The sequence below is a fragment of the Aptenodytes patagonicus genome, chromosome 8 (assembly GCF_965638725.1).
Source record: "Aptenodytes patagonicus chromosome 8, bAptPat1.pri.cur, whole genome shotgun sequence".
NCBI lineage: Eukaryota > Metazoa > Chordata > Aves > Sphenisciformes > Spheniscidae > Aptenodytes > Aptenodytes patagonicus.
The window spans coordinates 5123476-5135812 of NC_134956.1; the positions used below are offsets into that span (position 1 = coordinate 5123476).

General features: G+C 68.9%; 3 protein-coding genes across 5 annotated transcripts in view; 1 reads left to right on the plus strand and 2 right to left on the minus strand.

Moving 5' to 3' along the window:
* The window catches only part of IP6K1 (inositol hexakisphosphate kinase 1), a 39684-nt gene extending 38419 nt beyond the window's left edge, over positions 1-1265 (minus strand). For all 3 annotated transcript variants that reach the window (XM_076346051.1, XM_076346048.1, XM_076346049.1), the window contains exons 1-2: positions 1194-1265; positions 489-544 (exon numbers count right to left, since the gene is read on the minus strand). The gene's annotated coding sequence lies outside the window, so the exon portion shown is untranslated. The remainder of the gene's footprint in view (positions 1-488; positions 545-1193) is intronic.
* A 1481-nt stretch (positions 1266-2746) lies between these two features.
* CDHR4 (cadherin related family member 4) lies at positions 2747-9044 on the minus strand. The gene is made up of 20 exons (XM_076345845.1): positions 8990-9044; positions 8611-8631; positions 8258-8454; positions 8024-8186; positions 7858-7943; positions 7635-7730; positions 7029-7132; positions 6820-6956; positions 6575-6740; positions 6332-6482; positions 6008-6110; positions 5527-5742; positions 5307-5446; positions 5081-5225; positions 4810-5012; positions 4582-4721; positions 4447-4482; positions 3284-3350; positions 3155-3185; positions 2747-3008 (listed from the first exon to the last, which is right to left on the minus strand). Exons 1-20 carry the CDS (start codon positions 9042-9044, stop codon positions 2953-2955), a joined length of 2313 nt encoding a protein of 770 aa, XP_076201960.1. The 3' UTR covers positions 2747-2952.
* An 894-nt stretch (positions 9045-9938) lies between these two features.
* On the plus strand, positions 9939-12313 carry INKA1 (inka box actin regulator 1). The gene is made up of 2 exons (XM_076345846.1): positions 9939-10006; positions 11375-12313. Exons 1-2 carry the CDS (start codon positions 9956-9958, stop codon positions 12251-12253), a joined length of 930 nt encoding a protein of 309 aa, XP_076201961.1. The 5' UTR covers positions 9939-9955; the 3' UTR covers positions 12254-12313.
* The last annotated feature ends 24 nt before the right edge of the window (positions 12314-12337 follow it).

Consider the following 12337-nt stretch of genomic DNA (forward strand, 5'->3'; position numbering starts at 1 on the left):
TGCTTCATTAGCAAAGGCCAATCTTGGAATTCAGCTTTGGAAGCTCTGAATACCAAGTTAAGCCAGGTGAACCTGAAGGGAGGTAAAGCAGATGGAGCAGAAACACAGCAAGACAGGCTGAAATGAGAAAGGCAGCACATACTAAAGCATATTACTAGAAAGAAAAATGGGGGCCTCACTGATTCAGAGCTTTAAGATGGAGGGACACCGAGCCCGGCACCAGTTTAAATTCAGAGTAGCTGAAAACTGAACAGGAGTCAGCACCACCTCTCCTAATCCAAGTCCTACTTGGAAACCCCAGGGAAGGTTGTTGGTTACGGTCCAGGTCTGCAGACCCATGAGCACATCCGCCCCCGGGGACTGCCAGGCGTCCTCTGGTAACCACTGGAGCAGCCAGCATTACCAGAGCCTGCCCGCACCCCCTCCTCTGCAGGGGTGGTAGTACGTTGGGACGCAGGAAGGGACCCCAACCCCACCAGCTTCCTCACCATGTTGGTTTCATGTTACCACCGTGGTTTGCCGAGTTCCTTCCTGCACGCTGTTCCTGTAAAGGGAAGGGCACAAAGGGAGGGGACGCTAGATCTGCTTGCCGGGCAGGGCCCCCGGCAGGAGCAGCACGGCCCTGCCCAGGCACCGTGCTGCCCACGGGGCTGCCCTTGTGGAGCCCTGCTCCCAGAGCTCTCCCCACGCTGGGGAACGACCCTCCCGCCCCAGCTCTGCCCCAAACGGGCCTCGCACGGGGAAGCACTGGGTCGTACCTCCCCACACACCCCGCAAACACAAGGACGCGCCTGGCTCCCCCCTTCCCCTCCTCACGGGACCGCGCCTGGATTCCACCCCCGTGGGTCCGTCCCTGCCTCCCCCCCGGCACGGCACGGCCCTCGGTCCCCCACCTCACCCCGACTCTTCACGGGGCTGCGCCTGTGTGTGTCCCCCCTCCCCGTGGGGCCGCGCCTGGCTCTCCCCATTCTCAATCGGGCCGTGCCGGGCTCTCCCCTCTGCCACCCCCCCTCACGGGGCCGTGCCCGGTTCTCCCCTTCTTCCCCTCACGGCAGCGCGCCCGGTTCTCGCTCCCTCCCCTCACGGCAGCGCGCTCCGTTCCCGCTCCCTCCCCTCACGGCAACGTGCCCGGCTCAGCCCTCCCCCCCGCCCGCCCCTCAGCCTGCCCCGGGCCCTCGCCCGCTGTGGCTCACCAGGGCCGGCCCTGCCTGCCCAGCCGGGGGCTGGCGATACCGAGCCCCCAACGCCGCCGCTCGCCGCCGCCCGCTCCCTGCCGTTCGAATCAACAACAAGATGGCGGCGGCCGAGGGGGCGGAGCCCCGATGCTGGCCGTCATAGCAACCGCGCCGTCCAAAACCCGCCCCACCGCCTCTTGCGGCAATCCAAAGCCGAGCCACGCCCGCCGGCGGCGCTCTTGAAGTGCTGATAGGTCGAAGCCACCGTCACTCAAGCCCAGAGCCGCCCCGCCCCTTTCCGTGTGCGGACTGCCTCCGGATGGCCGCTCACGTTAGGCACACGTGACTCCCTCCAGTACTCCGCCTCCCCGCGGGCTGCGCCGCCTCATTGGCTACCCGCGGGGGGGCGCTCGGCCAATGGGCACGCCGGCCGCGGGCCGCGGGCCCTGCCCGGCCGGGGCGGCGCGCGGCGGGAGCGCGCGGGCGGCGGTGTGAGGCGCGGGCTGAGGCGCGGCCTGCCGGGGATGTGCCTCCGCTCTCCCCCCGCCGGAGGCCGGGCTCGGAGACGGGGCTCACGCCTCAGCCCGCCGCATCCGCCTTCCCTCGGGACCTTGGGCGAGCGCGGCGGCCCCGGCGGGGCGGCACATCCCGCTTGGTGCGGCGCATCCTGCGGGGTCAGCCGGGCTAAACCCAGCTGCCGCGCTGCGGCCTGGCCCCGAACAGCTCGTCGCGCTCGGCTGGCCCCTCGGAGCAGCGAGCGGAACGCGTTCACACACCGATCCGGTACAATAAAGGTTTAATTCCCGAACGGTCACCGTTCCTGCGGGCTCAGGGCAAGGGGACCCCCGGGCGGAGTCACACAGGTGACCCCTTTTCGCTGTGACATTTCACGTCTGGCTCCTGCCCTCGTAGCCTCCTGCTCCCCAAATTAGTCTCTTTCCTCTCCTCCCGCCAGCACTTCGTTTCCCTGGGAGCTGCCGGGGAGACTTCCCGTGGCGCGCTCCTTTGAAATTCAAATAACCGGTTTCTCACCTCCCTGCGCTGACAGACTCCTTCAAAGCGCTCCCGCCCTTTCGCCAGGCCCTGCTAACTCTCCCGCGGCATGTCGCGCTTACCTGCGCGCGCGCTAATTCACTTTTCCTCCCAATTAAGAAACCTGGCCCCTTCGCCGCCCAGCTGCTCGTCCCACTCGCTGGCACCTGGGAGTGTACCTCTGGAGCAAGGGAGAGCTTGAGGAGGACATGGGACACGGGGCAAAAGTTTCTCAAAATTACTCGTGAATGAGTTTTCTTGCCCCAGATCACGTCTCTGCAGAGGACTGCCCCGGCTGGGTCACATCCAGAGGCTACGGAGACGCTGCCGTGACTGGAGCAGACCCCGCCAAAGTCCTCAGCACATTTTTTGCAGTGCCAACCCCAGCCTGGGGCCGGCGCTGCCATAACCGCCATCCTGGTCCTGGGTTGTGCCACCCACACCCCTAACTGGAGACTACTAATGACCGCCACAGCCACTGGTGGGACTGCTCGGCCACAGCACTCCCCATGGCAATCACGGCAACGGGCGCAATCTCTGCCACAATTTATTGGGTCCACACTGGCCGGGGTGGTTCAGGGGCTAGCTACACCCTGTGGGTCGCGAGTTCAGCTACGGAGGAGGGATCCCCTCTTCCTCCTGGGCCTGAGGGCCGCGCCGGGTGTCTGCCAGCGCCCAGTGCTCTGCCCAGCGTGGCCTACAGGGAGCTGTGGGTCACGGGGAGTCCCTCGCCGGGTCAAGCTGCTCAGATCCAGCGCCGTGCCCCGGTCACGCTGTTGAAGAGATAGTCCCTGCCGGTGCCTGAGACAGGAGGCAGCACTCAGCCCTTGCCCCGTGGGTGCTGCCCAGGCATTGCTGCCTGGTGCCCGTCTCTCCCGTCCCCCAAGACCCCGCTGCCCCGAGGGATGCAGTCCGAGGCTGCAGGGGCCGTGGGACAGGACACTCACGTGGGTCCCAGGCACGGCCGTCGAACTGCCCCTGTGCGAAGGAGAGACGGGAGAGAGTGCTGAGGGCCCCAGGGTGTCTGCCCACGCCCCCAGCAGGGCACCTTTCTCACCGCCGTGGCACATACTTACAGGGCTGCCGGCATGGGGGCAGCCCCGCTCTTCCTCGCCACCCCTCTGCTCCGCGACGTCCCAGGAACTGCAGAGGGGGTGAGGGGAAGGCACGCCGTTGGCGACAGGCCCCCAGCCTCGATCCCAAAGGATGCTGCCAGGAGTGGGTCGCCAGCCAGGCTTTGCACTGCCCGGCTGCGCCCCATCGAGCCCGTCGCCCCAACTGATTTCCACCTACCTGATCGTTCCCTTACCCAGCCCACGTGTCCCTGGCATGGCCCTGGGTGCCGAAGGGGATTGCAGTGAGGGCTGTGCCCCCCCCACCCATGGTGCTTCCACCGCCTTTCAGCGATGCCCGAGAGCGGCAAGCCGGTCTGCCAGCATGCTTGCTTGTTTCCCCACGTGCCAGTGCACGCTGTTGTCATGCTCAGAGGATGCTGTGCTGGGGGACCTGCAGCCCTGGAGCCGTCCTGCTGCCAGTGCTGCCCGTGGGGGCTGAGCTCGAGTCTTCTCCCTTTCATGGTCACTACAGCCCCGGTGCCACCAGGCACCATATCCCCAACCTCACCAATGAACGCGGATCCAGCCGTGCATCACCCTGGGGTGGTTACGCTGCTTGGAGGCGGCTGTTACCCTGCCCGCAAGCTTGCATGCTTCCTCCTCGCCGTGCAGACGCCTGGCACAGGCTGGGCCGGCTCCAGTGCTTCCTCGGGCTCTCCCCTCTGCCGGCTCTCACCCGTGGTTCATCCTCCCGGGGGGTGTGCAGCCTGCTCACCTCCTCCCGGGGTGCCTTCCCCAGCAAATTGGGGCTTCCCCAGTGAGCCACAGTGGCCCCAGCCCCGGCACCAGGAGCCAGACCCGTGGCAGGCAGCAGCACCAGCGCTGTGCCATCCCACCCTGCCCACCGCAGAGTTTCTGCCCCAGCCCAGCCATCAACATGGCTGTCCCCCGGCCAAATCGCCATCTCTGCACCCATGGCTCCCGTCAGTGCTGCACCCTCACCCCGGGGCAGAGATGGCTTCCCGGCACAGCAACCCAGAGACCACAGCCAAACACGGGGTACATTAAACACCCCACACACACTGCATCTCCCAGCTGCCTGCGAGCACGCTACGGGAGCCTGTGCCAAAGTGCATGGTTGTCCCTCGCCACAGATCCAATGGCCCCAGCCACACAGCACCCACCTCTTGCCCAGGAGCAGCTTGCCATGGTCTCGGTTGCTGCAGGAGGAGCAGAAGGCGGCCGTGAGCCCCTGGCCTTGCTCGCTGTGCTGTGCCATGCTGTGCCGTGCCGTGCCGTGCCATGGGGCCAAGGCTCACCTGCACAGCAGGCTCTGGGCCACACAGCCCAGGGCGGCCAGCAGCAGGGCGCCGGAGACAGTCAGCACGGCCACAAACCAGGCTGGTGGGTGCCATGCCGCCTCCGTCCGTGTGACAACCAGCGGCTCCTTCCGCAGCGTCTGCAGAGGCAGCGGGGTGAGGGGGCACACAAGGGCCGGGGAGCCTGACGGAGCCGGGAGCACTGCCTGGCCAGGGGGCTCTGCTCACCGTGCGCCGGGTGGTGGTGCTGGGTGGCACTGGGGTGCTCCGGGGGGTGACGTGCACCACCAGTGCCACCACGGTGCTGCGGCGGGGGGCACCGGGGCCACCCCACACCTCCACCAGCAGCACAAAGGTACGGGTCTCGGCCAGGTCATTGGGGAGGTAGAAGAGGGTGTTCCCCTCCAGCTGAAAGCGCCCATCCTCATTGCCTGGATGAGAGGGTCTGCTCAGTGCCACACCGCGGTGAGGGGCTGGGTTGTACTTGGCCGCTCCTCACCTCCAGCGATGGTGTATGCCAGCACGGCACCGTCGGGGCTGCCCTGGCACGCCAGGTGGGTGACAGGCTGGCGGCCACCCGACCTGGCCATGATCCGCAGCTCCTGCACCTCAGGGGTACACACCGGTGCCTGGTCCGGCACAGCCTGCCGGGAGCAGGGAGAAGCGGTATAGCACCTGCGGTGCTTGCACCCACCGTGGTTCACCTGACGGGCTTGCACTCGCACCTGCAGGTGCACGGCCACGTCGCACAGGCAGCTCCGACGCTTTGCCGGGTCCAGGTCATTGCGGGTGTCTGTCAGCCGCACTGTCAGCCTGTAGCTCTTGTGCCGCTGGGAGTCGAGGGGTCCCACCACGCGGATCTCGCCTGTGGGGTGGCGTGAGCTGCTGGGCACCCACAGGTGCCGCAGGGTGCAGTGGGGGCTGGGGAAGGGGCTGGGCACTCACCGGTGCGTGTGTCAATGGAGAAGGGCTGCGTGGGGCTGGGGCCTCCCTCCAGGCTGTACTCAAGGCTGTCCAGTGGGTAGTCACGGTCAGTGCCGGCCACACGTCCCACGGTGCTGCCGAAAGCCGCTGTCTCCGGCACGGTGAAGGTGGCACCACTGGGGCACACCGGTGTGAATTCGTTGACGGGTGTCACCGTCACGAGCACGGGCACGTGGGCTGTGCGGCACATACAGTGGCTCAGCCGTGCTGGCATGACCCCACAGCCTGCACTGGGCTGGGTGTGCTCTCCCCTGGACAGGCTGGGGGACACGAGGACGGTGGCACCACCACCATGGGCAGGCGTCTCTGGGGCAGCAGGGGAGGAACATTTCCTCTGTGATCTGCCAGTTTTGGGGTCGGGAAGGGCCTTTTCCCACCTACCCCATGACCTCCCCCATTGCACCCCCCTCCCCGAGCACCCCCTGGGGACACGGGCACTCACTGCTCCGTGGGGGCTGCCCTCCTGCCGTCACCACAATGGTGGCCGTGAACTGGAAGCCCACAGCAGCCACGGCCTCCGAGTCGTAGTCCAGGGTGGTGTTGACCTGCCGAGCCAGGGTAGGGGGGTCAGGCAGAGCCAGGGTGCCCTGCAAAGCTGTGATGCCAGGGAAGCCAGAGGGAGTGAGGGGGGGAACAGGCAGGCCTGGGGGGGTAGAGAGCCCCCGGATCCCCAGTCCAGGACCTGGTGTGACAGCACGTGTCAGATGGTCCCCACTGTCCTGCTGGGCTCCCCCAGGTCCTGGGCGCTGCCCGTGGCCCCGCTCACCTGCAGCCGTGGCCCCTCCATGCAGAAGCGGGAGCGGGAGGTGGGGGGCCCCTCAAGGGCATAGTGCAGGCTCCCGTTGGTGCCGGTGGGGTCGGTGCACCTCAGTGTCACCAGGGTGCTGCCGGGGGACACTGTCTCGGGCACCTGGGACCTGTGGTGGGGCGGCTGGCAGCTCAGCTCCCGTCCCCCGTGTCCCGGGCATGGCAGAGCATCCCCCACACCCCACTCCCCCCCAAACTGTACATGGAGAGGGCTGGGACACAGCTTGGCGCCCGCCGGCCTGTCCCCTGCACGGTGACGTTGAGCATGGTGGTGGCGTGGTCGGTGGGGTGCAGCGCGTTGTAAGCCCGGACGAGGAGGCGTGCATGGGCCACCTCCAGCTGGCAGGTGCTGCGGATCTCGCCCGTCACTGTGGGAGACAGCACGGCCTCGTGAAGGGCACGGGGACGGGGACAGGGTGGCCCCGGGGACCTCGCCACCCCGCTCACCCTCGTCAATGGTGAAGAGTGCGGGCGCCGTGGGAGCCAGGATGGCATAGCGGACGTTGTCACCACTGGCGTGGACCTGCGTGACCACCTCCAAGGGGCCGATGCCCTCTGGTACCGTCACGGCCCACTGCGGCTCGCTGCAGGCAAGGTGGGCAGCATGACATGGCCTGGTGCCACCAGCACCCCCCACCTGGCCCAGCCCCACTCACAGGAAGGTGACGCGGGGACGGTGCGATGGCAGCACCTCCACCCTCACGGTCCCGCTGCAGTTGTGCCTGTGGCGGTCCATGACCTCGATCTCCAGCCTGAACATCTGCAGGGCAGCGCCGGGGCGGCCATGGAACAGCCCCGAGTGGCACCAGGGACAGGGATGGGGACAGGGATGGGGACAGAGACAGGGGTAGGGATGGGGATGAGGATAGTAATAGGCACAGGGACAGGAATAGGGACTGGATGGGGACAGGAGCAGGGACAGAGACAGGGGTAGGGATGGAGACAGGGATGAGAATGGGGCTTGGAGCAGGAACAGGGGTGCGAATACAGATAGAGATGGGGATAAGGACGAGCTGGAGACCAGAATGGGGACAGAAACGGTGACAGGGATGAGGACTGGGACAGGACTCGAGATGCAGAAGGGGATGGAGCCAGGGATGGGAACAGGGATAAGGACAGGGCTGGAGCACTCCCAGGGCCGGGGGGAAATGGGTGCCCAATGGGAGGAGCAGGATGCGGAGAGCTGCGGGCAGTGCCAGCGAGGGGCTAAGCCCAGGCGGGCTGAGAGGTGGCTGTGACAGCCTGGGGACGCTGCTGCCCACCTGGGTGTCCTTGCTGGCGTTGAAGCCATCAGCAGGCGCCAGCACCAGGCCCTGGCGGGTGAGCACGAGCGGCGTGTCGTGGTTTCGGAGCCTGAACTGCAGAGAGACAGGCAGCGGGAGGAGGGTGGGAACCTCTGTCCCCCCTCCACGCCTGGGGTCCCGCCATCCCCAAGGCTGCTCCTGCTTGTGGGGGCTGCCGGACCCTAGGGCAGACGCTACTCACCATCAGCCCGCCGAGCGGCTGAGGCAGCACCACGTACAGGGGCGTCCGGGGTGCCACGTCCGCCAGCACCTGCACTACGTCTCCCCCTGTGATGCAGCATGGCCATGGGAGCCCAGTGCCAGCTGGTACCCGCAGGCCCCGCCGCCTCGCGCCCCCCGGCTCCTACCTGCACTGGCGAAGGGGGCATCACAGCGCAGCACCTGCCCCGCCATCACCCAGACAAAGAGCCGCTCTTCCACCTCGTCCTCGCCGGGACAAGAGGCCCACAGGGTCAGGGTGTACTGCTTCACCCGGCGGGCATCGAGCTCCGCACTGGCATGCAGCGTCACCTGTCACAAGGACACAATGCTCAGCAGGGCGCCCGCAGGCTCCTGCCCCACTCCCCGTCCCCCAGCCGCACCTCTGCCTGAAATGTGCTGGCAGCTGCAGGGTCGGCGCTGATGGTGATAGGGTTGAAAGGGTGGCCGGGCTCGATGCCGCGCAGGGTGACGTTGGGGCTGCCGCTCGCATTGCTGCAGGACACGGTCACCTCGGCCACGTGGGTGCCCGGCGCCGCATCCTCGCTCAGGGCCACCACACGCGGCAGGTCAGGCAGGGCTGGCAGGAGACCCGAGGGACCGGCCTCGCAAGTGGCCAGCGCCACCGACAGCTTGCCCAGCCGTACTTAGGGAGCCCTGCTCCTGCACCCAGGCACCCAGGTGGGCATAGGTCTCCCTGCCAGGCGCGGCAGGGCCCAGGGCACCCCGCTCTTACCTGCTGCTCTGATGAAAATCCCTGCAAAGAGGAGAGTGTCACCCCAGCCTGCCGGGCTGTGTCCCGGCAATGCCCTGGGGAGGCCCCAGAGATGCCCCCATGATGCTCCAGAGATGCCCCAGTGGTGCCCGGATATGCCCCAGTGATGCCCCCAAGATACCCTGGTAATGCCGTGGCAATGCCCTGAGGATGCCCCAGTGATGCCCCCTCCCTGCCTGAACCCAGCCAGGCAGCTGCCGGCCCCTCTGCCAATCCTGGGGTCAGCCCCAGACACAGGGGGGGCAACTGGGGGAAGCCTGTCCCCTGTCCCGCTCCTCTCGGTCCCCTACCTAGGGTCTGGCAAAGGGTGCCTCCAATGCTATGAGCATAAAGTGCCTACCTGGGGCACGGAGGCTGAGGAGGAGGAGGAAGGTGAGGCGTCCGTGCATACCCATGGCTCGCTGGCTGTTTGGGACAAGCTGGAGCCCGTTGCCACGGGTGCTGGGCACCACCCCGGCCCAGTGTCACGCCAGCCATCCGCGGCTGCCAGCCCGGCCCCAGGGCAGGGACAGGGCACGGTCCCGGTGCCCCCAGCTCCCACACGCCTCTGCTCCCAGGCTCTTGCCACCCCCTGGGTGCCAGCCCTGGCTGGCACGGGGCAGGCAGGCAGCGATGCTCTGCGGGGTTTCGCTGCCGCACCACGCTGCCTCGCCATGTGGCACGCTCGGGAACTGGGAAAATTAACTAGGAGCTAATTTTTGGCCCCGTTCTCCTTCATTTGCAAACCATAGCCACTTCTCCCGGAATTCCTATTAAGTGCTATTAGCTCCCAATTAATAGGCGCTGGCGGAGCACGGACCCTGTGGCCGGGGTCACCTGTCCTTCCTCCAAACCTATTTTGGCAGCCCGGCGGCCGCGGGTGCCTCCGCCGGGGCCCTGTAACGGGGCTGCCCTCCTTCCTGCCGAGGCTTCCCGGCCCCGGGACCCCCGGTGCCCGCGGGGCTGGGGTGCTGCCGACCGGTGGCCCGGGTCCTGCCTCGCCCAGCGGTGCCCGGTCCGGCGGTGCCCGTAGGTGCCCGGGTGGTGCCCGGCGCGCGGCCCCGGGGCGGCGGGGCGGGGCGGGGCGGGGCGGGGCCCCGGGGCGGCGGTGCCGGTGCCGGTGCGGGCCGGGCTCACGTTACGGCGGCCCCATTGGCTGCGGCGGGGCGGGGCGGTGCCGCCCAGGCAGCGCCGGGAGGCGGCGGGCAGGACCGGGCGCTGCGCCGCGCTCCGCTGCTGCTCCGCCACCGCCACCGCCGCCGCCACCGGCACCGGCGGGACCGGGAGCGGGGCCGGGAGCGGGGCCGGGAGCGGGGCCGGGCCGGGCATGCACAGCGCCCGCCCGGACGCCTGCCCGGGCCAGCTCGGCGCCGACCGGGTGAGTGCCGCCGCGGGCACCGGGAGGGGACGGGACCACCCTGCCCGCGCCCCGCCGCACCGCCCGGGCATTGCCGCGATGTCAGGGCGCTGCCAGTGACCTCAGCGCCGTGACATCATGCGCAAGGCCAAGGCGGCACGGGGGACGTGAGCGTCCGGTGGGACATGGGCGACCAGTGGGACACGGGTGGCGATGGGGGCACGGGTGGCCATAGGACGCGGGTGGCCAGGGGCCACAGTGTCCAGCCATCAGGGTGCCAGCGGCACTGCCGCCCCGGAGCTGCCACCCTGCCGCCTGCCTGGGCTGCCCCGAGGGGACCGGCGGTGACAGGGTGGCCTAGCCGGCTCCCCTGGGCCTGCCGCACGTCTACCCAGCTCCCCGCAGCCGGGTGCGCCGGCGTCCCCGGCCAGCGCCGGGACGGGGCGGCTCAGAGCGGTGGCACATCGCCAGCAGGGCTGGCTGAGAAGGTCCCAGCCAGCGGGGAGGGGGACGGGGACGGGGATCGGGACGGGGACTGGGACGGGGACAGGGATGGGGACAGGGACAGCCCGGCCAGCAGCTCCGTCGGGGCTGGCCGGAGGGGGCTGGTTTACCGGGACGGGGGAGCGATCCCTCCTGCTCGCTTGGCTTCCCGCGGCTCCAGCACAGAAAGGAAAGCGGACGTAACACCCTGCTTTTGGGTTCAGACAATAGGAATTCAAGAGCGAGGAGCGGCCTGGCTGCGGGAGCCAGCCGCCCCTTCCAGCGCCTGCCCGGCCACGCTCCGTTCAGCCCTCGGCCCCCACATTCCCCGGTGCTTTGGGGGGGTCCTGGCCCTGGGCGCAGGCCTGGCTGTACCCTGACGTCACCCGGGGTGTCCCCGGCTGGAGGGCACAGGGTGGGTGGGGTGGCCCTGCCAACGCATGGGGGGAGCGCCCCACCCAAGCACCCGTGGGTGCCGTGGGGCTGCAGCTGGCCCTGCGCCACCAAGCAGGGTCTTGCCGGTGGGGTGTCCCGGCTGCCGCCCCACCAGGGCGGGGGGAATTGAGGGGCCAGCGGGGGGGCAGCGGGGTGCCCGGCTCCTACGTGCCGTGGCCCTGTGTCATTTCCCGCAGGCACGGCCGGGGCTGGGTGCCTGCTTGCTCACCCGACATGCTGCTGCACGCCGGCCGGCTCCACGCAGGAGCCGCAGGAAAGCGGGGCCCGGGGCTGCAGGCAAGCTGAGACCTGCGCCCCGCTCCCCACACCCCGCTGCACACCCAGCTCCATGAGCGAAGCCCCTCTGAGCCGGGGCTGGGGGGCGTAGGGTGCCAGGAGAGTGGGATGGGGGTTCGTGGTGCTGGCCGGGGGGAGTGGGGATGACTGCGCTGACCTGCCCTTTCCCTCCAGCGGTGCCAGCGGGAGGTGGGGGCGGCACCGTGGGTGCACATGCACGGCACGCGGCAGGCACCGCACCACCCCGGAGGGGCACCGGTGCCGGCCCCCCGCCCCCCGTGCTCCCCGCGCCCTGGTTCGGCGGCAGACTCGGCCTGCAGCCTGGAGCCAGGGGCCGAGGAGGAGGAGGGGGGGGGCCCGTCTGCCCGCTCCCCCCCAGCCAGTGAGCGCAGCCTGGAGTTCGACTCGGGGTACTCGGAGGCATCAGGGGGCACGTGGCGGGAGGAGGAGGCACCCGTGCGGCGCCGGCACCCGCCACCCTGCCAGCGGGCGCACCGGCTCTCCGCCGGCCCTGCCGCCCCGCCGCCCGTCCCCGCCCGCCGCGCCCGCCCCAAATCCACCTCGGACGCCTGCCTGGAGCAGTGGCGGGCGCTGGAGCCCGCCGAGACACAGGACTGGACTGTGGCACTGCTGTCGCAGAGCCGGAACCGGCAGCCCCTGGTGCTGGGCGACAACTGCTTCGCCGACCTGGTGGAGAACTGGATGGACCTGCCTGAGGTGGGCGCCGAACCCCGGCGCCGAACCCCTGCTGAGCCTTCCCGCCGGCTGGCCAAGCCCCCTGCCTTCCTTCTCAGCCTCTCGGGCAACGTACGCCGTAAGTTGGCCAACATGGCCCGGCCCCGGGGGGCCGAGAGTGCCCGGCCAGGGGGCCGCGAAGCCACCAAGCGTTTCTCCTGCCCGCTGGGGCTAGGGGGGCAGCCCAAGGGCGCCTGCTTCCACCAGTCCCACAGCAACATCGCCCAGCTGGCCACGGACTTCCACCGCTTCACCGCCCTCATGAACAGCCGCAGCCGCCAGCCCATCATCTGCAACGATGTTATCGGCTACATTTAGCCCTGCCTGCCTCTGCCTGCACCCTCCTCCGCTGTAAATAAACCCCGGTTTTGTACGGTACGGACACAGCAGCATTTATGGGGG

Coding starts and splice junctions, on each gene's coding strand:
- CDHR4 (XM_076345845.1), bottom strand. CDS start 9,044: ATGGGTATGCACGGACGCCTCACCTTCCTCCTCCTCCTCAGCCTCCGT. Junction 8,187..8,257: donor CCAGCACATTTCAGGCAGAG/GTGCGGCTGGGG, acceptor TCCTTGTGACAG/GTGACGCTGCATGCCAGTGC. Junction 6,111..6,331: donor TGGAGGGGCCACGGCTGCAG/GTGAGCGGGGCC, acceptor CTGGCTCGGCAG/GTCAACACCACCCTGGACTA.
- INKA1 (XM_076345846.1), top strand. CDS start 9,956: ATGCACAGCGCCCGCCCGGACGCCTGCCCGGGCCAGCTCGGCGCCGAC. Junction 10,007..11,374: donor GCCAGCTCGGCGCCGACCGG/GTGAGTGCCGCC, acceptor CTTTCCCTCCAG/CGGTGCCAGCGGGAGGTGGG.